This window comes from Ostrinia nubilalis, chromosome 9, assembly GCF_963855985.1.
Source record: "Ostrinia nubilalis chromosome 9, ilOstNubi1.1, whole genome shotgun sequence".
Lineage (NCBI taxonomy): Eukaryota > Metazoa > Arthropoda > Insecta > Lepidoptera > Crambidae > Ostrinia > Ostrinia nubilalis.
In genome coordinates, this window is record NC_087096.1 from 13,394,179 (window position 1) to 13,421,932 (window position 27,754).

The 27,754-nt window shown below is 36.5% G+C and overlaps 1 protein-coding gene across 3 annotated transcripts; it reads left to right on the plus strand.

The window, feature by feature from the left end:
* Positions 1–27,684, plus strand: LOC135074688 (hydroxysteroid dehydrogenase-like protein 2). Of its 3 annotated transcripts, none has more exons than XM_063969055.1 (12): positions 1–204; positions 279–442; positions 874–965; positions 1,699–1,820; positions 2,465–2,551; positions 12,986–13,104; positions 14,177–14,273; positions 14,807–14,901; positions 23,265–23,398; positions 26,237–26,351; positions 26,899–27,027; positions 27,514–27,684. In XM_063969055.1, the coding sequence occupies exons 1-12, from the start codon at positions 182–184 to the stop codon at positions 27,624–27,626; spliced, it is 1,290 nt and encodes a 429-aa protein (XP_063825125.1). In that variant the 5' UTR covers positions 1–181; the 3' UTR covers positions 27,627–27,684. The 3 variants fall into 3 exon arrangements, with proteins under 3 accessions (XP_063825125.1, XP_063825127.1, XP_063825126.1); XM_063969056.1 differs by lacking the exon at positions 23,265–23,398 and adding an exon at positions 25,594–25,664 and having other exon boundaries at positions 2–204; XM_063969057.1 differs by lacking the exons at positions 26,899–27,027; positions 27,514–27,684 and adding an exon at positions 25,594–25,664 and having other exon boundaries at positions 26,237–26,325.
* Positions 27,685–27,754: the final 70 nt, after the last annotated feature.

A 27,754-nucleotide genomic window follows, 5' to 3' on the forward strand; every position in this document is an offset into this window, starting at 1 on the left:
TGTCAGTGTCAAATCTGTCATCATTGTTGTATCGTTTCGTATCTTGTACGTATTTCATTTTAATTTACATCGGCCGCAATTTTAGTCCAAAGTTCCAAACTCCAAACTCGCGAGAGCGATCAAGGAAGTCGGCCGTTGTTAATATAAATTATTATAGTGTTGTCGTCAAGTCGATAAAAAAATGAGTTTAGTCGCCAATACTGGGTAAGTTTAGCTTGTGAGATGTCTCCCTATTTTGAAACTTGATAACTATCTAAATAAATTGGTTTCCTAAACAGAAAGCTAGCGGGTCGTACGCTGTTTATTACTGGTGCTTCCCGTGGTATTGGGAAAGCGATAGCCCTAAAAGCAGCCAAGGATGGAGCAAATGTTGTGGTCGCAGCTAAAACTGCCGAACCCCATCCTAAACTGCCTGGAACCATTTATTCCGCTGCCGAAGAGAGTGAGTACTCTTTTTTTATCTAAATACTTCAATAATCCTGTGGAATTCAGTCAGGGTTTTGTAATAATCGGAAGATATGAAATAGTATCAATACCTTGGACTTTGAACTTGATGCCAAACATTGTGTATACCTGTCACGATATCGCGAAAATATAGGTACGTTGACTGCTGGCAAAGATACAACATAAGAAATACAGATAATATTTGTTATGTTTCTTGAGTAGGTTTTAGGGATTTCAGTAAACAAGGGCCTTTCTAAAATGCTTTTTTAATTAATCATTATTATGAGTGCATATACTGTTTCCGAAAATGTGGAGAAAGTTACAGTTTTAACAATGGTTAATTGGTTGGTCATCTTGATCAAAAATTGAATCAATCTAGTTCTGCCTATTTTAAAATGACACTTATCTTTTATTTAACTTTTTTTTCAGTTGAAGCTCTTGGCGGTAAAGCACTGCCAGTTATTGTAGATGTAAGAGACGAAAAACAAGTACAGAAAGCAGTCGATGAGGCTGTTAAAAAGGTAACTTCAATCAAATCAAATAATTAATTTGTAAAAACATAGAGCTCTGTTTGGCCAAGAGTGGCGTACACATTAGCGTAAATGGCATGTTAAATGAAAGTAAAGGACTGTTTTTAATCCATCTACATAGATTCATTTATAATTGAGACAGTTTAACATTCATTATTAATTTTATCAGCACTAAGATACAAAGAATAACATTGTTTGAAAATAGTTCAACAACATGATTATCATTATACATATTGATATTATTGTAAATAGTTATACCTTTAGCTGTTGTTTCACTAATTTAATGTATTGAATTATGTTTTTTATGCATAACAAGGCAGGTATTTGACTTCAATCGCACCTGGTGTTAAGTGTGTGTACTTCCTTTAGTGTGCTTATTTGAAGTTGTACTGGATGAATTAACTAATTACAATAGGCTAGATGACAAAATTTCAATTATTTGTCCGTCAGACAGATAATTAGAAAGTATTAGACTAATATTTTTTATTTTCTTTCATAATTAAATAATAACAGTGCTACGTCGAGTTGAAATGGCGCGATATGTCACGCTTGAGTAGAATTTTTACTCAAAAGTGACGTCACGCGACATTTCAACTCAATATAATACTGAGATTATGGAAAAAATTAAAAAATATGAGTCTAATATTTTCTAATTATCTGTCTGACGGACTAAATAGAATTTCGATTTAATTACCCAGTCATCATCCCTATTATCAATTTCTAGTTCAATGGAATCGACATATTAGTGAACAATGCGTCGGCCATCTCTCTCACGGGCACCGCCCAGACGGACATGAAGAGATACGACCTCATGCACAACATCAACACGAGAGGAACTTTCTTGGTGTAAGTGTAAAGCCCGGTCTGTGAGCACATAGAATTTTGTCCAATGACCCCAAGCTACCCATCCTTATCGCTCGCGCGTAATTATATTGCTGTCGCGACTGTGCGACGGGCGGCCGCAGTGAGTGTGCGAGCGCAACAGCAATATAAAATCTTCATTGGACAAAACTCTACGTGCTCAGGGACCAGACTATATATTTGTATATCTGAGGCTGAGTTGCACCATCCTATTTTAACCGTGATTATAACCATAACCGGTGTTTTTTGTATGGAGTTAGACAGACTTTTGAAGATGGTGCAACCCAGCCTAAAAAATCTCTAATCAGTAGTAAAAATAAATTTAAATTAGGTTTACTACCTGAGTTCAGCTGGAAACATCAGCAGGAAATCCAATCTACATGTAAATAAAATATTTAGTTTTTTAAAAAATTGCATAATAATCAGTTACTAATTAACTAAACTACACATTTGGGTTTCAAAAGAACACCTTTAAAACTAAGGTTTCTCTATGTGCAGTCTTGTACATTGATAAACTATTCCATTATTTCATTATTTAGTCTAAATTTTAGGAATTTAATTTAGATTATAGTATTATGGGTTCTCAGTCTCAGACACACAAAATGCTACAATCTTGTTATCCCTTACAGATCCAAGCTATGCCTGCCATTGCTGAAGTCAAGCAACCACGCACACATCCTCAACTTATCTCCACCCCTCAACATGAACCCGTATTGGTGAGTAGAAGAATAAAATAATAAATAAAAAAACGTTTATTGCTTTTTACACATAAAAGAAACTAAATTACATTATAAAGCTAAAAGAAAAAGCAAATGGAGGTGGCTCAGCATGTGCCGCCAAGGACTACCTGCTCTAGACAGCGCCTGGTTTTCAGCTAGAATAGTAGAATACTTATCTACTCATATGTACACGTACAGTCAGCGTCAAATAGTTCATGACACCCAAAGACAGTCAACATCAAATAGTTTGTGACACCCAATGTGACTAAAAAGTTGATAACACAACCTTATTACGTACAGTCTGCACTTTTTATAAATTAAAATAGGACTGCTCCTCTTTTTCATAGCTGGGCATTAACTCGTTAATCCGTTAATCGTTAATTAACGAAGTTAACATTTCTATTAACGGATTAACTTTTAAGTTAACTTTAAAAAATGTTAACGGACTCGTTAACTTCCGTTAAATTATCCTAAGTCCGTTAATCGTTAATCCAGTACCTACTATTTACCAAAAAGATACAGCGGGCACGCTGAAAAACACTAGAATAAAAATTAGCCAAGTGAGTGTCGTGCCACGCGCAGTGTAGGGTTCCGTAGTTGTCCGTCATTAACACAATATATTTCAGAAGCAAGCAATTACTTCATCTAACTAAAGTCACTTTTAATATATTCTTCTAAGGAATTTTCACTAGTTAAGGAATTTTATAATACATGAGTTAAATGACTATTACTCTTAATCTAACAGATGTATCTTAACCGCTACAGTTTTTCTTGAAAGTTCATGAAAAGCAGTATGGTTGCGAATTTTTCTAGATTTTTAAACCCAACAGTTTAGTTTTTAGAGGGGGGGGGGGGACGCCCTACTCGAACAACAATTGGCACTTTAAACTTAAATATTTTGCAAACCGATCCCTAAAACGAAAAATAAAATAGTCTTAGAAACCCTATTTTATTTATTTTATTAATCTTTTCTTAAAGGTTTGTTTGTCACCTGTCATCCGCTTTGCAATGGAGGGAAGTCGAACCTTAATTTCAAACTCCTCCTATGTTCTTCTGATTAATTTCTTTTTTTTTTGGTCCAATGACAGTTTAACTTTCCTCCGGGACAAACTTGACCTTCATTGGTTGGGTTTTTGTGGCGGTCAAGCTGTAGATCCTGGCTACACAGGAGTTGCAGTGGTGGGAACGAGAGATGGGAATAGTCCCGTTAAAAAACCCTATTTTAAAAGACCTATCCAACGATACCCCACACAATGGGGTAGAAGATGAAAAAAAAATCATCCCCACTTCAGACGTAGGGGAGCTCCCTAAAAATTTTTTTTTTTCAAAATTTTATTTTACTGTTTTGTCGGCGTGATTAATATACATGCCTCTACAAAATTTCAGCTCTCTAGTGACAATAGTTTCCAAGCAAATCCTCGGATAGACAGACAGACACATCGAAACTATAAGGGTTCCTTTTGTCAGGACTACGGAATCCTAAAAACGCGTTCTGACAAGTACGTTCGGGCTTCTAGAACTTCCAGAACCCAAAACAACAGTTTTTGTAACCAGAACGAAACGATATAAAAAATGCTATTTTTTATTTATTTACAAGCTTTATATTGACTTCACTTGTTAGTATGTGTGGGGCAAATCTTGCTACTGAATTTAAGACCAGTTCTCAACCGATTCAGCTGAAAGGACATCATCCACGTTTCATATATTTTTGGTCCAAAATCAAAAGTGCCGGCCAACAAAAAAAAAGTGCTGTATTCTGACAGAATGAGTCTGCCTTAGCATTTGTTACTATGGCACCAAAGCCGTAGCTCCACTGTGCGTCGAGTATTTGAGATCTAAAAGTCATCGACTATTCATACATTTTTTGTTCAAAATCAAAAGTGACGGCCAATAAAAAAAAGTGCTGTATTCAGACAGAATACGTCCGCCTTAGCAATTGTTATTATGGCACCAAAGCTGTAGCACCACTGTGCGTCGAGTATTTGAGATCTAAAATTCATCGACGATTCATACATTTTTTGTTCAAAATCAAAAATGTCGGCCAATAAAAAAAAGTGCTGTATTCTGACAGAATACGTCCGCCTTAGCAATGAAGAATGTTCACTAATTTTGTTTTTTAGCTTTCTGTATTCTCTGTTAAAAATAAAAAATACACGTGAAAGAATTATTTCGATACGTCAATTAGTTTCCAAGATATTGAATTTTAAAAGTGCGGGCGGCGGCCGGCCCGCCATTTTATGCGCGTGACGTCATATTACAACGAATGGCTCATATTTGTATGGGTGGAATCTTGCAAACTGAATTAAGACCCACTTCCAGGCAACCGATTAAGCTGAAATTTCGCAAACACATGTGATTTGGATGACCATGCAATATTATGATGACATGGAGCTGATCTGATGATGGAGCTGGAAGGTGGCCATAGGAACTCTATAATAAAACGACTTAAATGCATCGAGTTTGGGCTCGTTTGTTTTGTATTGATGAGTATTTTAATTCTATATAGTAATCGGGGTCTAATGATGGAGCTGGAAGGTAATTCGCAATAAAACGACACAATCGCATCAAGTTTGGGTTTGGTTCAATTTTAATTTCTGTGATGCGTCTGGGTGTTAATATGTATAATAAGTTTGTATTTACAAAAAAAAATATTTAAGTATGTATAGATCCGTTTTCTAGTCACGGGGTCACGTGACCGTCGGCGGGACTCAATATTTAAGCGAACTTTGAATGCCTATAAAATCATAACTACTGGGTATTTTTGAATGAAATAAAAACTAATGTATTTGTAAATGTAAAAGCTTAACTGTAACATAGGTTTCAAGTGATTTTGCATACCTAGTAACATTCTCAATTGTTATTATGGCACCAAAGCTGTAGCACTACTGTGCGTCGTAGTATTTGAGATCAAAGTCAGTCGTTTCATATATTTTTAGAACTCAAATACTACGATGCACAGTGGTGCTACAACTTTGGTGCCATAGTAATAAATGCTAAGGCGGACGTATTCTATCAGAATACAGCACTTTTATTTTTTGGCCGGCACTTTTGATTTTGGACCAAAATGGATGATGTCCTTTGGTATACTTATGTAAGTACGATGAAAATGCAATGTTATGGTACCATTAAGCTGGTCTGATGATGGAGTCAGGAGGTGGCCATAGGAACTCCTAAATGAAACGGCGGCATCGCATCGAATTTGGGTTCGTTGGATTTGTCTTTTCGAGCACTTTAGTACTAAAGCCCGGTCCGTGAGCACGTAGAATTTTGTCCAATGACCCCTAGCTACCCATCCTTACCGCTCGCGCGTAATTATATTGCTGTCGCGACTGTGCGACTGGCACCCGCAGTGAGTGTGCGAGCGCGATAGCAACATAATTACGCGCGAGCGATAAGGATGGGTAGCTAGGGGTCATTGGACAAAATTCTACGTGCTCACGGACCAGACTATAGATTATGTTTAGGGTCCTGAAGATGGAGTCAGGAGGTGGCCATAGGAATTCCTAAACGAAACGGTGGAAACTTATCGAGTTTGGGTTTGTTGGATTTGTCTTTTCGAGCACTGGTGCTATTGAACCAAGGCTCTGAGATTGAGATACTATAGACTAAGAGCTGGTGAACGCCAGACCTACGTCATTTTATAAAAGCTGAAAGTTTGTCAGCGTATGCTCCCAATATAGGTTAGAATGTTGGTGTATTATGAAGTTCAGGTCATCGTTGCTTTGGCAGCTATCCTAAAAAAACTGTCTGGCAAGGAGTTGGAACTGTCAAAACTGTGTGGCTGATGTCGAAACAACTTCTAATTATTGCCCAAATATTATACATAAAAATCAGATTTTATGGTATATCGTAAGTAGAATTACAGTCTATTGAATATACAGAAAAAGCCACCGTAAAGTTAGGCTTACGTTATACCATAAAAGCTGATTTGCTTTCGAAATGATTTGAACCTTACATACAATTACTTTTTTCGTTTTAAACATGTGTTAACGGATTAACGATTAACGTTAACTTGCGTTAAATCTTGCAAAATGTAACGTTTTAACGTATAACGAAGTTAATTTTTTTATTAACGGTTTAACGATTAACGAAGTTAACTATTTGATTAACGGTGCCCAGCTATGCTCTTTTTCTAATGACAGTTATTTCAGTTAACATGCAAATAAAGTCAAATGTGCTGCGAGTCCCGAAGGATGAATAAAAAAATACGCTCATGTCATTTATTATTACGATCAAGTTAATGTTGCCATTATTCAAAGCACGCGTAACGCACTTTGTTACGTGTTTTGCTTGAATTTTGAAACTTACTGTCACGTTTTTTTTTCTTAATAGCATGTCTTGTAATAGGTACTGCTTAGAATTCCTTGCTTAGATATTTAAGTTATTATATTATGCGAGAGCTCAACTTGACGTAAATATGTTTCGTGTTAGCATGACAAACCTTACAAACAACAATACAATGCAATTATTTGACGAATTTTGTCACTATTTTGTTTGGGTAACAAGGTATGTTGGGACTACATTGTATTGTTTTAAATGTTTACCTAATTGTACCTACTGTTGTTCAACCTTGGAAGTTACTTTGAACTAGGTATCTTTTTCAACCTTTGACTTAATATTGATAATATTTATTCAATGGTCTGTTATTCTTTTACCGTCGCGTCAACAGCATATGAGACTACACATTTTTGTTGAAAAATGGCTTCTATTACAATTAGATAAGATGCCACAGTGTTTAGCTTATTGTGCCGTTATCTGTACTTTTTGTGATAAAGAGTAACATAACATACAGTTCTATACACCTGTCCTTACAAACTTTCCAATAATAAAACTGTAGATTTCACTGATCCATCTATAGATTATATCTATCTGATTTCAAAGTCCCCTATTTGAGGTAAACGCCGCACAGTAGTTTGATTTTAAAAAAACCGACTCCAAAAAACCTACACTAAAAAGTAGAATAATAATTACTAATTACCTACTTATTTATTAGGACGAATTATTAATATTTATGTAGGTATACCATGATTGATACTTCTGGAGTCGGTGCCAAGATTATGAAACATGTAAAGTTTGCCTGCACCGACTCCAAAAGTATCAATCATGGTATACCTACATAAATATTAATAATTCGTCCTAATAAATAAGTAGGTAATTAGTAATTATTATTCTACTTTTTAGTGTAGGTTTTTTGGAGTCGGTTTTATTTTTTTAAATAAAATTTAACTTATTTCTTGCTTTTTAGTTAACTAATTATTACCTTGATGTTACCACTGAAGGTAGGCAGTACATTGAGACCATATTCTTAATGTATATTATAAAAAAGTTCATCCCCAATTTTCCACCCTTGGGGGTGAAATATTTTCTTCAAATTCGCATGAAACCACCCTTTTGATAATACCTATTCAACAAAAAAATAATCGTTCAAATTGGTTCATAATCGGCGGAGATATTGCGTATAAAAAAGTTCATCCCCAATTTTCCACCCTTGGGGGTTGTTTTTTTTATTATTAAATTTAAATGGGACCACCCTTGAGGTATTACCTATACGCTGAAAAAAGATTTGTTCAAATCGGTTCATAATTGGCGGAGTTATCGCGTAACAAACATAGAAAAAAAAAAAAAAAAAAAAAAAAAAAAAAAAAAAAACATACGGGTCGAATTGAGAACCTCCTCCTTTTTTTGAAGTCGGTTGAAAAAGGTGGACATACGATCGAAAGTCATAATTTCACTGAAACAAAAATTGTTTTGGATAGCATTTTGAATGCTGATCAACATTTGTCATTATGCATTTTTCGATAAAACGAGCCTTTCATGCTTAAAAAAATATGTCAAGAAAATTTGTATGGAGAAAAATCTTTTTTATTTTTTTTCTGGCTACTGTTGCAAACTGTAGCGGTCAAACCTTATGTAGTCGTAAGTACCTATGGTGCCTAACATTACTACATAACTACTTTTTGCGGGCACGCGCGGCCAAGCGAGTAATGGACATGCAAAATTTGAAATATTTTTATTTATTCATTATTGACTAGCGGCCGCCCGCGACTTCGTGCGCGTGGATCTCGTTTTACCCCCCCTTCATCTATCTTACGCGGTTCAGATTTTTTCATACAAATGTTTTTTCCCGCTAACTCCCGTTCCCGTGAGAATTTTGCAATATCCTGTTGTAACTAAGCTTTAAGTTTACTAAGGTACCTGCATGCCAAATTTCAAGAGTCTATCTTACGCGGTTTAGATTCTTTCATACAAATGTTTTTTCCCGCTAACTCCCGTTCCCGTGGGAATTTTGCAATATCCTGTTGTAACGAAGCTTTAAGTTTACTAAGGTACCTGCATGCCAAATTTCAAGAGTCTATCTTACGCGGTTTAGATTTTTTCATACAAATGTTTTTTCCCACTAACTCCCGTTCCCGTGGGAATTTTGCAATATCCTGTTGTAACTAAGCTTTAGGTTTACTAAGGTACCTGCATGCCAAATTTCAAGCGTCTAACTTAAGCGGTTTAGATTTTTCGTACAAAAGGATTTTCCCGCTAATTCCCGTTCCCGTGGGAATTCCTAAGTATCCTATAACCTGCCCAGGAATATGAAGAATTTTTGTACCAAGTTTCGTTAAAATCCGTCAAGTAGTTTTTGTTTCTATAAGGAACATACAGACAGACAGACAGACAGACAGACAAAAATTTTACTGATTGCATTTTTGGCATCAGTATCGATCACTAATCACCCCCTGATAGTTATTTTGAAAATATATTTCATGTACAGAATTGACCTCTCTACAGATTTATTATAAGTAGGTATAGATTTTAATGCACTTAAAGCAATTATTAATAGATAAATATACTTAGTCTAACTTACTACAGCCCCCTATTACCTCATTTCACGCTAAAACCTTTCAAACTAGAACCTAAGTTTGTAGGTACTAGGAAGTCTAAGTTGTTTTTATTGTCATTATAATATTCACTACTGGTCTACTGGTTATCGTGTAAGATAGATTAGGTCGATATCAACCCTTTACCTAGGTATATACCTACTTCTTGGCACTTATAATACCGACATACATGATAAAAAAAGTCTTTCAGCAAGAACCCTTGACTTCAATGGTTATATGAAAGATTTTTTAACTTTCTAAAGTAGTCCTGAATAGATCCTTAAATAATTTTGACTGTCATAATCGATTACAGTAGGTAGTGGGTTCAGTAAGGGTTGCAACCCATATGGTAAACAATACATTTTTATGGCTCTCCATTCAGTTAGTCAAATAATTCCATCATAAATGGAAATATCCGTAACCCTCTTCTACACATTATTCATCATCCATCATCATTTCAACTATAGAACGTCCACTGCTGAACATAGGCCTCCCCCAATGATTTCCACAATGGCCGCTTGGTGGTGCCCTGCATCCAGCGCCTTCCAGCTACCTTTATGAGGTCGTCGGTCCACCTTGTGGGTGGACGTCCTACGCTGCGCTTTCCGGTACGTGGCTTCCATTCCAGAACCTTGCTGCCCCATCGGCCATTAGTTCTGCGTACTATGTGCCCTGCCCATTGTCACTTTAGCTTGCTAGTCCGTTGGGCTATGTCAGCGACTTTGGTTCGTTTACGGATCTCCTCCTCATTTCTGATTCGATCTTGTAAAGAAACACCGAGCATAGCCCTCTCCATAGCACGTTGTGCAATTTTGAGCTTATATTTTATAAGGCCTATATTGAGAGGCCACGTTTCTGAGCCGTATTGCACACATTACAATACACACATTACAATACACACATTATTGTAGATCCATTATGTACGCCTCTATCTATAGTTTTATATGCCAGCTAACGTACACAAAAACTGCTGATACATGGTGCAGATAATGTGATAACATTTTGGTGTACCTACCTACTGCAAACCTGCCTATTGGATTCTTTCGGATAAAGTAAGTATGTGTGTGAGTGACTTTGATTATTTTGGACACTGATCAAGATAAGTGAATAGGCTAAAATATCTTTTTTTTATTGTTTTTCGAACGAAGATAATATTTGAAGACATGAATGGAAGAAGGTGATAAATGTCGAATTTCAGATTTTTCTCAGTTCGATGATTGGGTAAAGGTATGCTTTATGTTTGAGGCTACTTATAAAGGTGTTATGCACGTTATCTTTTTAGACGAAGGGAAAGAAACTTACACCTCTTTAAAGGAGCCAAAAAAAAGATTATTTTTGCGAAAGTATAAGACTATTCAACAGAAGAACTGGAAATTACAGTTCTCTCAAAATTGAAACTATCCCGCTAGCTACTGTAATCGATTATGACAGTCAAAATGATTTAAGGATCTATTCAGGACTACTCTAGAAAGTTGAAAAATCTTTCATAACCATTGAAGTCAAGGGTTCTTGCTGGAAGACTTTTTTTAATCATGTATGTCGGTATTATAAGTGCCAAGAAGTAGGTATATACCTAGAAAGGGTTGATATCTACCTAATCTATCTTACACGATAACCAGTAGACCAGTAGTGAATATTATAATGACAATAAAAACAACTTAGACTACCTAGTACCTACAAACTTAGGTTCTAGTTTGAAAGGTTTTAGCGTGAAATGAGGTAATAGGGGGCTGTAGTAAGTTAGACTAAGTATATTTATCTATTAATAATTGCTTTAAGTGCATTAAAATCAATAATGAATAAATAAAAATATTTCAAATTTTGCATGTCCTTTACTCGCTTGGCCGCGCGTGCCCGCAAAAAGTATTTATGTAGTAATGTTAGGCACCATAGGTACTTACGACTACATAAGGTTTGACCGCTACAGTTTGCAACAGTAGCCAGAAAAAAAATAAAAAAGATTTTTCTCCATACAAATTTTCTTGTCATATTTTTTTTAAGCATGAAAGGCTCGTTTTATCGAAAAATGTATAATGGCAAATGTTGATCAGCATTCAAAATGCTATCCAAAACAATTTTTGTTTCGGTGAAATTATGACTTTCGATCGTATGTCCACCTATTTTTAATATCAAACTACTGTGCGCCGCCTTAAAAGATTATCTCTTCAATAAGCTACATCGTAAATAATAAAATTAAATTGCCATTCAAATATTACGATAAAGTTTGATGTACCTATGTTTGAACTTCGACCGCCAAGGTCATCTACCAAAAAGTCACTGTTCAAAGTACAAGAGTAATCAAATTATTCGTAAACAATCAATACAACACAGGAGCTAGTTTTTTAGATTACATGAAAAAAGACAACATAAACTCTTAATTTGTATTAATCGTGGAAATCATTATAATTACACTATGTGATATTATTTCTCTTGTCGTGACGACAGCAAACCTACACAGTGTCAGCCCAAAACTCCGCCACAAGAGTGGCGTTGTAGCCTAATGAAATCGTGAATGATGTCGTGCCCACACAGGGCACGCAAGGCTTGCTTGTGCTTCGTCAACTGGGGAACAAAACCTTATCGAACTTATGTGATATAAGTAGTTTTATAAGGCCTTTAAAAGTTTGGCTGACACTATGTAGGTGTGTTGTCGACACGATAAGAAGAAGAACGCCTTTAAAACAATGTTAAGTCAATTCTTAATCTTATGAATAACATATTATCTTCATGGCTTTGGTTTCAAAACATTTGTAACTTTGACCCCAATGCTTGTGAGTACCTACCTGCATAGCTGGATAACAATTTTTAACGTCATAATATAATAATAGCAAAAGGTCAAGGAGTAAGATGTAAAAACAATGTATATGTTTGTTGTTGACTGGTTCTGTTTTCAGTACCGCAGAGTGCAAACGAGACCCGAATCGAATCAAATTTTTACAGCATTTTATTATGTTTTTTTTGCCGTTTTAACGACAAATGACAACAATGAAATGAAAGCTCTGAAAGGATCTGATGAAAGGATTCCAGGTTGATAAGTGTACTTCGTCCTAAGAATCAATTACCGAATCGGTGTTTTCGTATTTGTTACTATTTTCAGGTTCCTGTACTAATAGTCTTTACTTATAGATGGTTTCATCCACGAAGACGCGCCCTACCACTTTTTGGTCGAGGGAAGTGCGGGGTGCGGTAAGTTTCGTAATGTTATCTCTTCGTCGGAGATTTCAGTCACTGTACTTACAATATTATGTGTTCGTGTAAGGCTGCCCTTCAGGGCTGCTTTAATTCGTTGTAATTTATTTTCCATGTCCAACGTCGCCAATTATTAAATAATATAGCATTCCGCTAATCCATCATTTTAGTAAACAATGTGTTCCTATGGAGATGTCATCCATAGACATAACAGTATCCATAACTGCACACGCACACTACAATAATGAAGCTCGGATTGCTCGGATCAAACTCCCCGCGCCCCGCGCTTCCCTCAACCAAAAAGTGGTGGGGCGCGTCTTCGTGGATAAAACGATGTTTATCTTCGTTGCTTACTTTTCGTTTTCTTCGTCAGGTTCTCAGTCCACGTGGCGTACACGATGGCCAAGTACGGCATGTCGATGTGCGTGCTCGGCATGAGCGAGGAGTTCAAGCCCTACAACATCGGCGTCAACGCGCTCTGGCCCAAGACTGGTGAGTTCTAATGCGAGGTTTAGACTACGGGACTATTCCCACCTCTCGTTCCCACCACTGCAACTCCTGTGTAGCCAGGATCTACAGCTTGACCGCTACAAAAACCCATGGGCAACCAATGAAGGTCAAGTTTGTCCCGGGGGAAAGTTAAACTGTCATTGGACCCGCAACGAAATTAATCAGAAGAACATAGGAGTTCGAAATTAAGGTTCGACTTCCCTCCATTGCAAAGCGGATGACAGTGACAAACAAAGGTTTAAAAGAGGTTTAGACTAGCAATGAAACTTGCAGAAGTTGACTTCTGCAAGGTGTTTACCACTGTATAAATAGCTGTGGCAAGCCAACTTGCAAGATTTACACAGATGTGACAGCTTGCGGAAGTCACTTCTGCAAGTTTTATTGCTAGTCTAAACCTCGCTTAAGTTGCCATACCAAATTATTAGCCCTTTACTAGAACTTATATTTTCATGACTGCAAGTTTGCTTTGACTGTAACTCTTTGAGTAAAGTTTCAGTAAAAATCACGTAGCATTTTACTTGAACTTCACGCGGACTTAAGAGAATTCGAAGCGATATTGAATTGTTTTGTTTCATTTATTCACGCAATGGATTCTCTTTTCCATTCATTATTCCTCTTTCTGATATCATGTCCACCCACAAGGTGGACCGACGACATCGTAAAGGTAGTAGGAAGGCGCTGGACGCAGGCCGCTAGCAACTGGGCAACATGGAAATCATTGGGGGAGGCCTATGTTCAGCAGTGGACGTCCTATGGCTGAGATGATGACGATGACTTACTTGACTTATGGTCCTATGTCCCCCAGATGGGGCAGAAGGCGTCCACAACAGTCCTCCATCGCGTTCGGTCTTGAGTTATGCGTTTGATCTCGCTCCAAGTCTTGCCGAAATTCTTCGCCTCGTCTGCCACAGTGCGCCGCCGCGGTTCCAATCCAGAGCCTGCTTGGGGATGTGATCGGGATCCCTTCGGAGAGTGTGGCCAATCAATGAGATGATGATGATATCAGGTGGCAATGTTTATCATCATTGAGGCTCATACAACTTATTTTCCATAGCCATCGCGACAGCTGCTATTGAGATGCTGACCGGTGACACTTCGACCAGCCGCAAGCCTGAGATCGTCTCAGACGCTGCCTACTTCATGCTGTGCAAGTGAGTTTTAGTACTAATGCCATTGAATTAAAGATAATTTTGTGATAGCCGATTAGTTGCACTCGTCAACAAGCATAAGGCCAACGTGCCTTTTTACAGGTCTAAGGCTTATCAGTGCCTGAGAAATGACATATGACGTGACAGAGTATACAACTCTGAAGAAAATCTAGTAGTGGGTCTAGCTAGACAAAGTGCACATTATAATCGCAAACCAGTCGAAAAGTAGTCGAAACTCGAAAGCCCTTTATTTTTGTATGGAGTTTTGACGGATTCGATCAAAAAGTGCAACTTGTCTAGGGGATGGAGTCTCGCTGACGTTTGATGTCACAAATACCCTACCGTGCCGCTCCCATTATACTTCAGACACTTGTGCGTTAAATCGGTAGTATTGATATCCCTGTCTGATTTTAGTTTAGTATTACACTTTTGACGTATACAAGTGCGCTAAAGGGCCTTCCCTAGACTTCTACATCTTAGCAAAGAATTTTAATTATTTTTTTTTTACATTTTTACCATAATACTATTTTTTTCAGGGATCCTAAAACATACACTGGAGTATTTGCCATCGACGAGGACGTCGTAAAGGAAGCAGGAGTCAAAGACATGACCCCGTACGCCTGTGATCCCAGTAAGTTATATTTATTTATATACGAAAACCTTACAATAAATCCGTACCGCGCGGGAATAACTTGACATCTCGACCTGCACTTTTTTTTTTTATTAGCTTAAGCGCTTCCTATATCTTATACCCTACTGGTATAAAAAACTCAACTCGAAATACCCAAAAATACTTGAAATACAGCTCTTGTTCATAAGTAAATATCTCTAATTTAGGCAATAAATATTTGACATAACGATATATCCAATTAATATTATTCTTACAAACATTTATATTTCGATTTATCAATGTATGTCAGAACATGTATTTACACTTGCGAGCAAAAGTATGGAATCACTTACATGAAGTTGTTTCCACGCGATCTTGTGTACTAACCAATTTGTTAATAACAAAAAAAGTAGCACCATTTTAAAGATTAAACTTTTAACTTTAAATTGATACCAAATTCATTTAAATCACACCAGTATTTAAAAAGATATCCCGGCTGATGTGAAGAAGTAAGGAAAAAGACATGTCGTCAGTTGCAGGTTCACTTGGGGTAACTGACAAAATACGGTTTTTGAGTTAAATATACAGGTTTTCTTAGTTTTTTCTGCTCTTTCGAATGGTATACGTAAAAAAATTCTAGCTTTAAAAATAATACAATTACACGGACATTTTCAGGTGTGAACTTTTCAGATTTCCTTCACAATTTTGGTGTAACTGACATTGTAATAATTTTACCAGGTTGAATTGGTGTATCTGTAATAATGTAAAAATTTTGCTACAAAACTTTGCAATTACACTGATTTGCTAAGGATTATAACATTAAATAAAATAGGAATTTAGAAAGTTTTAAGGCATATTACATTATTATTATACCAGCAGTATCAGTTAAAGAAGTTAAAGTTAGCTCAACAAAAAAAAAAATTGAAATTGAGCAAACTATCCAGCCAACTAGGCGTCACTGCGCGTTGCTAACATTAACCTGTTGTTACTCTGTTACTTTTACTGTTGTAGTACTCATGACCTTAATTCAACATTGCTTTAAAGAGGTGGGAAATTAAATCCATTTTGTTTTCAGTTTAAGTTGCCCCGTAGAGCTAAATACGGTATAGGTAAGTCAAAGCTTAAAAAAATATTGAAATTACTTAGTTTCACAGTAATACTTTAGTTATTTCAATATTTCTGTCTTAAAAAAATTAAATACACATTTTCTTGATTTTCGTGGCTTTTTTATCATTTTTTAATGAATAAAATAAAAGTTACTTCTAATAAAATTTGAAAAAAAATAAAGAAAACGACAAAATGTTATTTTTTTCATGAATTCTCTTATTTTTTAATACTTTTACATAAATTATACAGCAACTAAGTAAACAAAACCCAGCAAATGCATCAAATTATTATAATTTGGGCAGTACTTACATCAATTTGACCTATGTTTTTTCCAAAAGTATGGTGTAAAATTAGTGTAACTGTCAAAAGAACAAAAATACATTGGTGTAACTGCAATTTATTTCCTTAACTAAGACATATTAGATAATTCTTTTTATTTAATCGAAAACCGCGTAGAATTCTAAGCATTTCTGTAAAAACAGATCCAAAAAAGGTTAAATACGAAAAAAGTTATGTCCGATTTAAGACGAAAAAAAACTTTAAACGGCTCTACTGAAAAACTGTATTTTGTCAGTTACCCCAAGTGAACCTGCAACTGACGATGTATCAACTGTTTGATACGTCGCGAGTTGCGGCCTATTTATCCCCCATAAAAGCAAGTGTTTTCGGATTTTTGCTTTCACACGTTGATCCATACACATCTCCGCTTCTTTTGACACTTTACCTGGGATTCTACACCTTCAGAAGCAGCACATATCGTTGCACTATTGCAAGAAGGGCTCAGCCAGCGGGCTGTCGCACGTCAGCTCCACATAAGCCAGTCCTGGGTTTCAAAAGTTTTAAGACGCTTTCGGGAGACTGGTGGCTTTATCCTGAGACCAAGTTCTGAACATTGCCGGTGCACATCGCAGAGGGAAAACCGTTTTTTCATGTCAACTTCTCTACGAAATCGTCATTTGACTGGTATCGACGTCCAGTAAGAGCTCAGAAATGTTCGTAGGATAGCTGTTAGCCAGTGGACAGTTCGTCTAAGATATGAGCAATAAAATTTGACTCCAAAAAGGCCTGCCACAGGCTGGAAACTGACGGCAGGTCACCCACAAGCACGCTTTCAATTAGCTCGCACTCGAAAGGCGAGTAATGGAGGCGAGTTTTGTTTTCCGATGAATGCAGACTGTTTTTGCAGTGCAGCAGTCGAAGAGGTCGGGTCTATAGACGGCCTGGGGAGCGATTTGTGCAGTGCTGGTTCGCTAAAACATTGGCTTATGGGGGTGGCTTGCTCGACTTCCCATCGAGATGTGTAGGAGCAAATTGAAAGCGTGCTTATCGGTGACCTGCCGTCAGTTTCAAGCCTGTGGCAGGCCTTTTTGGAGTCAAATTCTATTGTTTATATCTTAGACGAACTGTACACTTGCTAACAGCTATCCTACGAACATTTCTGAGCTCTTGCTGGACGTCGATACCAGTCAAATGACGATTTCGTAGAGAAGTTGACATGAAAAAACGGTTTTCCCTCTGCGATGTGCACCGGCAATGTTCAGAACTTGGTCTCGGGATAAAGCCACCAGTCTCCCGAAAGCGTTTAAAAACTTTCGAAACCCAGGACTGGCTTATGTGGAGCTGACGTGCGACAGCCCGCTGGCTGAGCCCTTCTTGCAATAGTGCAACGATATGTGCTGCTTCTGAAGGTGTAGAATCCCAGGTAAAGTGTCAAAAGAAGCGGAGATGTGTATGGATCAACGTGTGAAAGCAAAAATCCGAAAACACTTGCTTTTATGGGGGGTAAATAGGCCGCAACTCGCGACGTATCAAACAGTTGATACATGTCTTTTTCCTTACTTCTTCACATCAGCCGGGATATCTTTTTAAATACTGGTGTGATTTAAATGAATTTGGTATCAATTTAAAGTTAAAAGTTTAATCTTTAAAATGGTGCTACTTTTTTTGTTATTAACAAATTGGTTAGTACACAAGATCGCGTGGAAACAACTTCATGTAAGTGATTCCATACTTTTGCTCGCAAGTGTATTAATATCTCGACTTATACATTTATGGATTTTCGTTTTTAATTTGACAAAAACAGTTATCAAGTTATGATCCCCTCTGAGTACTAAACACATCCATGATATGTGCAGTTGTCTTGTTATGCACGCAGTCAAGAGTTTGGATATTTGGAGTTATCCAGCTATTACTTTCGTATAATCATGTTTTTATATGTGTCATTAGCAGTTGTTAAAATATAGCATTGTCAGGATTTCGAGCGTCTTTAAATATTTTTTACTTACCAACCCCTGAAAATATTTTTTTAATATATTTAAGCGTTAATTATTACTTTTATTACTATTTTCAATAGTTTAAAACTAAATTAACGTTTAAATAGCAAGTTGAAAGAAGAAGGATAAGTTTAGTCAATAGGTAGGTACTATCTACTAATGTTTTTTCATAACAGACTAATATTTCGTTTGACAACAGAATTTAAGTAAAAAATCTAATAATAAACTTCTAGGTCAATTTTAAGTTCCGGATAATTTTATTTTTATAGTCTATTTGACTTCAAGGACATTATTTAGGAATAATGATGAGGTAAAAGTAAGTAGGGTCGATACGCCAGATCTCGTCCATTTAGTGAGTTGGTAGATTTGAGGAATAAAAATAATATACAATTTTTCGTAATCATTTTGAACGAAAAATTGTTGTCATTATGCTCCCTTTAGTCTTTATAAGTATAGTATTAAACTTGCTCTAAACCATTAGAAGTTTTAATATTATCTTTGTAATATTAATAAAATATAGAAAAAATGCATTCAAAATCACTAATAATTAATAACAGCATGGAAATAAAAAAACATAAATAAAATCTTACTAATTGGTATTCAAAATATTTAGGTATCACACTTAATAATTATAAACAGACATATATTTTAGTTTATTTAATTTTTTGAAAGTTCAATAGTATGGCTCAATTTGCAATATGGTATCCTCTCTAGGCACAGTTTGCTTTTTAATATTATTTACAACGTCTGTATTTAGAAAATAATCGTGACAATGTGGACGCAAATTGGCTATCACAAGGGTAAGCTACATTAAGAGCGTGTATTAGCGTCCAGGAAAAGGCCTAAGTACTGAAAAAAATCTTTGTGTTCGATACGTCATGTAAATAACGTTTTACATGATATAAAACATGCATTGTTTTGTATATTTTAATATCTTAGACCCAGTTAGACCAGACCGCGATCACTTCTGACGCAAAGTGGAAATTGCATTGTAGTAAATTCGTATCCACCTTATTTTAAGTGTCATTTAATAAAGTACAATCACCGATATCATTATCCGTATTGTATCGTTCATGGTTAAGGCTTATAGACTGCGGTAAATCCCAAACTAGACCTAAATATATTAAAAACTTACCTTGAAACGCGCACCTGCTCATGTGGGATTTATTTTTGGCAAAAACAGTAGCATGCTATAAGATTTTTTTAATGTGGGTTTACGTGTCATACATTCAGGGAATCATAGCAATACCTTTCGTTCTAGAGTGATCCGTCATTTGGACGTGAACTGGACGGTGGACGCGTAAGAGCGTGTCGACCTTACGCAAAAGTGTATCCAGCCAATTTTAATTATTTTAAGCTTAATGGTAAGCTTAAAATAATTAAAATTAATTGTGCTTGTTATGAAGCATGGCTTTTGTTCTTTTATTTGTCTTTTTTTTAAATTTTAAGTAAACGTACAATTACCTGATCAAAGGCGATAAAAATATGTTCTATTTTTATGTTTTGTTTTTTTACTTAAACTTCATTCAAAATAATTAACTTAAATCCAATTTTTACACCTTAAATATTTGTTTTTCTTTGGTGAATAACTTGACAAGTCGTCGGTACACAACTTGACAAGTCTTTTTTTTAATAGATTAAGAAGATAATTTAATCAAATTCTTACGCCAATCGAAAGATATGCATCAAATTAGCTTATTTCAATCATAAAAATATCAATTATCATTTATTCCGATTTACCAGGGAACTCTAAACTTTAAAATCGCTCCCCTGAAAAGTACGCAAAAATGACATGTCAAGTTATTCCCGCGCGGTACGGAAATAACCATTGTTAAAGTTTTAACACTAGGTACATTTTCGTTCTAAACGTAGACTAGAATAAGAATTGTTCCCAATCCTAAAGTAGCCAGCATAATCCTTTATTAAGCACTCTCACACACATGTGCCATACATCTGTACTCATATTATTTGTAAAATGATTCAGAATATTACAACTTTACGTTTCTGCCTGGGCTTGATTTTTTTAACTATCTCAAAAACTATAGGTTTTTTATAGAAATTGAGATCCGTATTAGGGGGCGTCCATTAATTACGTGAGACTTTTAGGGGGGAGGGGGTCCAGAAAAACCTCACTTAATCTCACGTGGAGGAGAGGGGGGGTGTCGAGAAATATCACGTAATTTTTTTCCACAACAGAGTAAATCCTCCGTCTGCATTTGTGAAAACAGGCCCAGTTTTTAGATCCGCAGTTTGCTATCAATGCTTAAATATTAACAAAAAGTAAACTAATAATTAAAAATTGTACTAAAAGTAAAAAACCGGGCCTAAGTTGTTTTGTTTTATCATTGTAACCTTGTTGGTGTTCAGATAAATAAAAAAATAAATTTCACTTCATTTTTTTACGCAAGTCGGTTTTTTTTATAATCTATATCTATATATAAGGTGTTATTTTTTGTACTGATCATACTTTACCAACGCATCTAATAAAATCATACAAATACAACCCAAGTGTTTTTAAAAAAAAATTCAGGCTAGTTTTCGAGTAAAACGACAAAGAATGTTTCGAAAAAAATAAAAAATAAATCATCCTTTGAGCGCGGTGAGTATTCGTTTGTACGCACTATCGTAGTAGCCGGCCGAGGGCAACGACCAATGCCACGTGCCGCGCCGCGTGAGTCGGCCATATTGATATCGCTCGCTGCCAGTCGCTCCGCGCCCACAGCCCGCGCCGAGCCGCCGATCGGCATGCGGGAGCGCAACAACATAAATAATCGTCCCAGTCCGTCCAATGCGCCCAAACGTATTGCAGTGTATGTGTGATTTATTACAATGCCGCGCTTGATCAATAACAAAACGCAGGTGAAATTATGTTTCGGGCACACTAACTGGCCGACGAGAAACATTGACGAGTCGAAAACCTTCATACCTTGCTTGTTTGGAGCCGCGCAGCGCTTCAGGGAGCGCAGCCGTATCCTGACTTGACGAGATTCCGTGCGCTTCGAGGACGAAGTTCTGGATTTCAATTTCAATCACCGGCACAGTGCTGGCGGTACCCAGATGCGAGCGCCGCAGACGGCGGCTTTTGCGTAAAAATACGGAATGCCTTATCAAGGAGTTGTTGCCAGAGGGCCACGACCGCGACCTAGTTCTATCGATGGTTATTGCGGAAGTCTACCTAGGTACATACCTACAGTGTGATTTGGACAGATGAGTGCTTGTTTACGCGAAAGGGACTTTTTCCGTAAAAAAGTTAGTGCGCGAATTGTGAATACAACATCCGACGTGGTGTCTAGTGAACAGCAAGCAAGTGTGCAGCCCGAAAGCATTACCTCAATTCGATCGTGGCTAGATTAGACAGTGCAAGACAGTGTTTACGTGAACATTCAACAAAGGCTTGACGTTCAAAATGTATTGTGATTAGTGTAATAATAACCTAGGAACTTTAAATAACAACATTTAAAATAGGTAAATGTGTGAATAAGTAAAATCAATGAATCTAAAGTGTGATGGCAAATCATAATTTAGGAATTAAAACCAGGAAAATTGATCAGTGAGTTTTATTTACAACTATTCATATTCAATATTAGGGTGCATTTCCACTGAAGCGAAGCGAAGTAGTAATAGGTATGTACCTATCAATTTTTTATTACGTCTCTAAATAAATTGCGTAGGCATTACGAAACCGTAGATATTGAATTCCAATTTCTATCCTTTTTTAAATTTCTATTTTAACGCGGATGATTCGCCTCGGTTCGTTGGAAAAGTCCCCCGCTATTACACTAATGAAAATACACTTATTTACCTACTTATGTAGCTAGATTTTGTTTCTCCCAGCGCGTAGTACCTATTAACATGACGTAACATCGTACATACTCATGAGTGATAATTTTTGGTAACGTAGGTTTAGTGTAATCTAACCTTTATGTGTGTGAACGTTGAATGAATGCACGCGGCCATTGTTCGTACTCGTATGAATGAAATGAGTAAAGAAAGAGAGAGAGGCAGTGAGTGAAGACAGGATGGTTGTAAAAATAATATCTTTTTTTTGTTAGGAAAAGTAAAAACAAAAACTAGCCTGAATTTTTTTTTAAAAACACTTGGGTTGTATTTGTATGATTTTATTAGATGCGTTGGTAAAGTATGATCAGTACAAAAAATAACACCTTATATATAAAAATGAAACCCGTTTTCCGTTGTCACGACATAACATGAAAACGGCTCGACCGATTTGGCTGATTTTTTTTTTTGTAGTTTTCTAATACTCTGTACAAGGTTTTACGGAAAAAAATATAAAGAAAATCTCTACGCTAAGGCGGTACGAAGTTCGCCGGGTCAGCTAGTATCTAATATTTTCGAAGCATGGATTATCTTATTTACATTGCAAATAGGAATTTTGGAAAATCTCACGTGAGATTAGGGGGTGGGGGAGGGTCTGGCAAAATCTCATGAAATCTCACCAAGGGGGGCGGGGGGGTTAAAAAATAGCCAAAATTGTCTCACGTAATTAATGGACGCCCCCTAATTGGAAATCGAAACTCGAATCTCAATACAATAAATCAATGATGACTTTGCGATTGAATTTCCATATTTAGACCAAGTTTCACAGCTTTGTAAGCTTCTATAATTACAACCCAATCCAGCTAACTGCGCACCCTGCGACTCTCCCTCGCACCTCCCTGCGTTCGCCCCGTCCGTACCAGATCATTGTTGTGACGTCACAGCTGCTAGGTGCGCAGTTAAATCGATCGGGCTTTACAAAACTTTAGATCTTCAAACATTTGTATGAATATATTGTTTAGAACTTTCATGGTCACTCACATAATAATTATTATGGTGGTCACGGAGTGATGTCCACGTGAGTGGTGACCACGCTTGCAACAGTGCCGAAATATCAGAAACTCAAAATTAAGATACATGGTAGCAATCTCGTTAATAATTATTAATATTTGTATGAATGCACATGTGAGTGAGCAAAAAATGTGACGTGGTCCACTTTGGCCCCAGAGAACGCAGATAACCTGCTATTGGACGGTTTCCTTGACGACCCACAAGCGCTCGCCGCCCACAACAATGTTACACTCCAGGCCCAGTCGGTCCGGCGGTACCATACCTCCGCCAGGCTTTGCAAGGAGGAAAAGGTTCGTTGACCAGTAGTGACGCATCTCCATTAGCTCCTCTATACACTTGTGTACATAAAGTCCGGTCGCCGAGCAGATAGAATTTCGTCCAATGACCCCAAGCTACTCATCCTTATCGTTCGCGTGTTATTATATTGCTGTTGCGCTCGCACACTCACTGCGGCCGCCCGTGACACAGTCGCTACAGCAATATAATTACGTGAGTGATAAGGATGGGTAGCTTGGGGTCATTGGACGAAATTCTATCTGCTCGGCTACCGGACTTTAGTCGAGTAGAGTAGTGAGTAGTGACGCATCTTATTTTCTTCCTCTATACATCATATTTGCAGTCAATAGATGGCGCTACTGATCCATATTCCTCTCTATACATCTATGAAAACTACTGTATTTGCACTCACTAGACTAGAATTAAATGATGCTAAATGCAACTTCTGTATAGCTAGCAGGCCTACTCCGAAACGCTATTTACGTAGTTTCGAGTCTATTTATCACTTTGCGTGTGAGAAATGGCAACATAAGAAACTGGAAGTAGTCCCGGAGAACTTACTCTCTGGTGAGTGCAAAAACGGTAGCGTGTATGTGTGAACGCAATAAATACTTAGTTCGCACGGCTGAAATGTTATTAACAGAATCGCTGCCATCATTATTAATCCATTCGAACCATACAGGGTGACTGGAACTGAACCCGCCATAGCTAATACGCGTATAGAGGAGGTCATTTGCTAATTATTGAACCTTACTTTCTATGACTAAAGTTTTATAGTTTAGAAGATATGTAAATTTTTATACTTTTTTCAGATTTTCCGAAATTTGACCTAAAAACTTCTTAATTTTTTTTTCTCGCATGATTTTAACCGATTTTTTTATTTGATACTAATATCGAATAAACCTTTAGTCAAATAAAATAAATTTCAGATCTAGATAATGATTCAATAACTAGTTACGAGCCGCCAAAGTTCAACAAAAGTACAAACCACGATAAAAAATTCAAGTTCGAATTCGATTTAAAAAAAAAGCTAATGGTGATAATGGATTGCCAATGATCTTAAAAATATCTCTAGCTTCTCTTCTTTCCAATGATATATCACACGTAGTAATTAGATATTGAAATTTATTAAAAATTTAAAGTTTATGGAAGAAAATGGAGTAATAATACGAAAATTATCCATACAAAGTTTCTTCAAACATTTCATATTTTCTGCTATACTCCTTTTCATAACTATTTTTGTGTGTTTTTTGAAAAATGAATTTAAAAATAATAATCACATAATGAAGAAGAGTTTAAAAAAATTCAAAATCAACTTTGTATGGATAATTTTTGTATTATTACTCCATTTTCTTCCATAAACTTTGAATTTTTGACAAATTTCAATATCTAATTACAACGTGTGATATATCATTGGAAAGAAAAGAAGCTAGAGATATTTTTAAGATTATTGGCAATCCATTATCACCATTAATTTTTGTTTCAATCGAATTCGAAGTAGAATTTTTTATCGTGGTTTGTACTTTTGTTAGACTTTAACGGCTCGTAACTAGCTATTCAATCATTATCTTGATCAAAAATTTCTTTTATTTGAATAAAGACATATTCGATATTAATATCAAATAAAAAAAACTGTTGAAATCACGCGAGAAAAAAAATTGAAGCAGTTTTTAGGTCTAATTTCGGAAAAATCTGAAAAAAGTATAAAAATTGACATATCTCCTAAACTATAAAACTTTAATCATAGAAAGTAAGGTTCAATAATTAGCAAATGACCTCCTCTATACGATTATTAGCTATGGCGGGTTCAGTTCCAGTCACCCTGTATATTGGCCACAAACATTAACTCAGAATTGGTGGTTGTACCCAAGATCGGGATTGAGGGAATCGGGTCTTATTACGAGTATCGTTAAACATATTAGTTGTTGCCATTTTTTTAGATTATTTTGTAATATTTATAGGAGCCCATCGATTTGTAAATTATGATTTCTTTTGAATTATGGAGAAAGATTATTTTACCATCATACTTTACTGATAAGTTTATGAATACTTTTCAGGACAACAGTCTAACCATTGTCGTGTATATTTATTTGTACTCTCTTTCAAATTACAGTTTAGAACTATACCAAAATACTGGTCAAAATTTAGTAAATATTTTGGATTTGTTTTGAATAAAATAAAACTGAATTGGATATTCGTTTGTCCACAGGTAATAAAGATGAACTTTTACTTGACTTCTTTTTGGACGCGGCTGGGCAACCGAAACTAGAACCCAAAAAGGTGCACTAAATAAAAACATCTGCTAACTTTGTTTGTATGAACGCAAATTCTGGGTAAATGTTTTTCTTTTATATACATCGATACATAACATTCTAACACTGAAGAGTACCACATGGTAACATATTACAACGAATATATTAGTTAAAAGTAAAACTGACAACGTCTAGAAAACTATCTAGTATACGTTGTAAATACTTTTATCTTATCAAAAAGTGCACGCGCATTCAAGGTAAATATTTTTAGTAAAAGATCTTATCTATGTATTTCATCTACATACATCAAAACAGCTTTCAATTATTTGTTTGTTACTGTCCTGCTTATTTTATGTTTGCTTGCATGCTATAAATTGCACGAAATATTTTAATATTTAGACTTTTGGTACTATTTATCTCTGACTTAAAGGCTCGAACAGCAAACATAAAAATCTTACATCAATATTTTCGAAAACAGTCTCATAGTTTTTGTTATTTGACAGTTATATGTGCCTGTTCAAAAAGACCTTGTCTTTTCTCTTTTACTAAATTAAGTATCAAAAATGTGTTCTAACACGTTACTCTTATAACCTACTTTAGACTGACGCGCCAGCATCTAGCGGCCAAATTCCGCAGCTGTTTGCTTCCATCAGCAAGACATTGTCGGCTGAACTCGTGCAGAAGACGCAAGCTGTGTACCAGTTTAACGTTAAAGGTAAGCATAAAAATCTCTATCATCATCATCATCATCATCTCAGCCATAAGACGTCCACTGTTGAATTGCCCCCCCCCCCCCCCCCCCCCCCCCAATGCTTTCCATGGTAACGGCCTGCGTCCAGCGCCTTACTGTTACCTTTATCATGTCGTCGGTCCATCAAAATCTCTACATACACTTATTTCTAATTACATCACTTACGACAGGGCTTCAAACTGTGCAATGTGGATTATCTCAAGGCCGATGAGAAGCGATCGAAAATAAATGTAGAGATGAATGTAAAAAAAACTTGTGCCCCGTTTTAAATCTTCGCAAAAATGGCAAATTCCCATTGGCGTCACAATAAAAAAAGTTTGGGAAACCTTGACTTACTGGATGAAAACAATTTTCTCCACTGCAGGACTCTACGCTAGGCAGACGGGTTGGGGAGGCCTCATGGTCGCATATTTATTTAGTCCACTTTTACGGCATCACAATTTACACAAAAAATAACTGTAAATAAATAAATACACATTTATATGACTAAAATATTTCTTCTATTCTACAGGCAAAGAGGAAGGCGTATGGCACTTGGACCTCAAGAACGGAGAAGGTGCATGCGGACAGGGCGAGCCCAAGAACGCTCCAGATGCCACGCTCACTATGGACAGCAAGAACTTCACAGAGATGTTCGCCGGTATGTATAAGCCGGTTCGCCGGTATAACGTTTAATTCGCGTGCTTAGCATTTTCGAATGACGAATGTGCGACCACATTTGAGCGAAAGGACAATAGTTCAATCGATGTACCGGACCGTTCGGCCCGTGGACCTCTTCCCGACAACGTTCTCGAGTTAGCGCGGTATGGCGCGGGCTCGTTTACATTACGCGATCATCCAGTCCATGAGGATGCATTATTTTTAATATACAAAACCATCTATCGACGTATGTGACTTTTTTTACGCGACGTTCAAGTCGTCAACTCATTTGCGCTATATGGGATATAACAAGTTCGACCTAATCAAACATCCGACAGCCGAATGTCTTATCTCTTCTTGTGGACTTTTTAATTTTATTATTGAGTTTATGTAGAGAATTTGAGCTATAACTATAACCAATAATAATGAACGTTGAAAAAAATTAACTGTTCTCAAGAATGCTTATGTAAGTTTTTTATTTTAACAGGTAAACTGAAGCCTGCGACCGCCTTCATGATGGGAAAACTTAAGATCAGCGGAGACCTGCAGAAGGCCATGAAGCTAGAAAAGATGATGAAGTCGCTGAAAGCCAAAGCATAATGAACTCACCAATACAGTATTCAAATGACTAGTTTTTCGATTCAACTAAAGCTGTGTGTGGAAAAAAAACACAATGTTGGTGCAAAGATATAAAAATATTAATCTTCAACCACACCAACGCGTGCAGA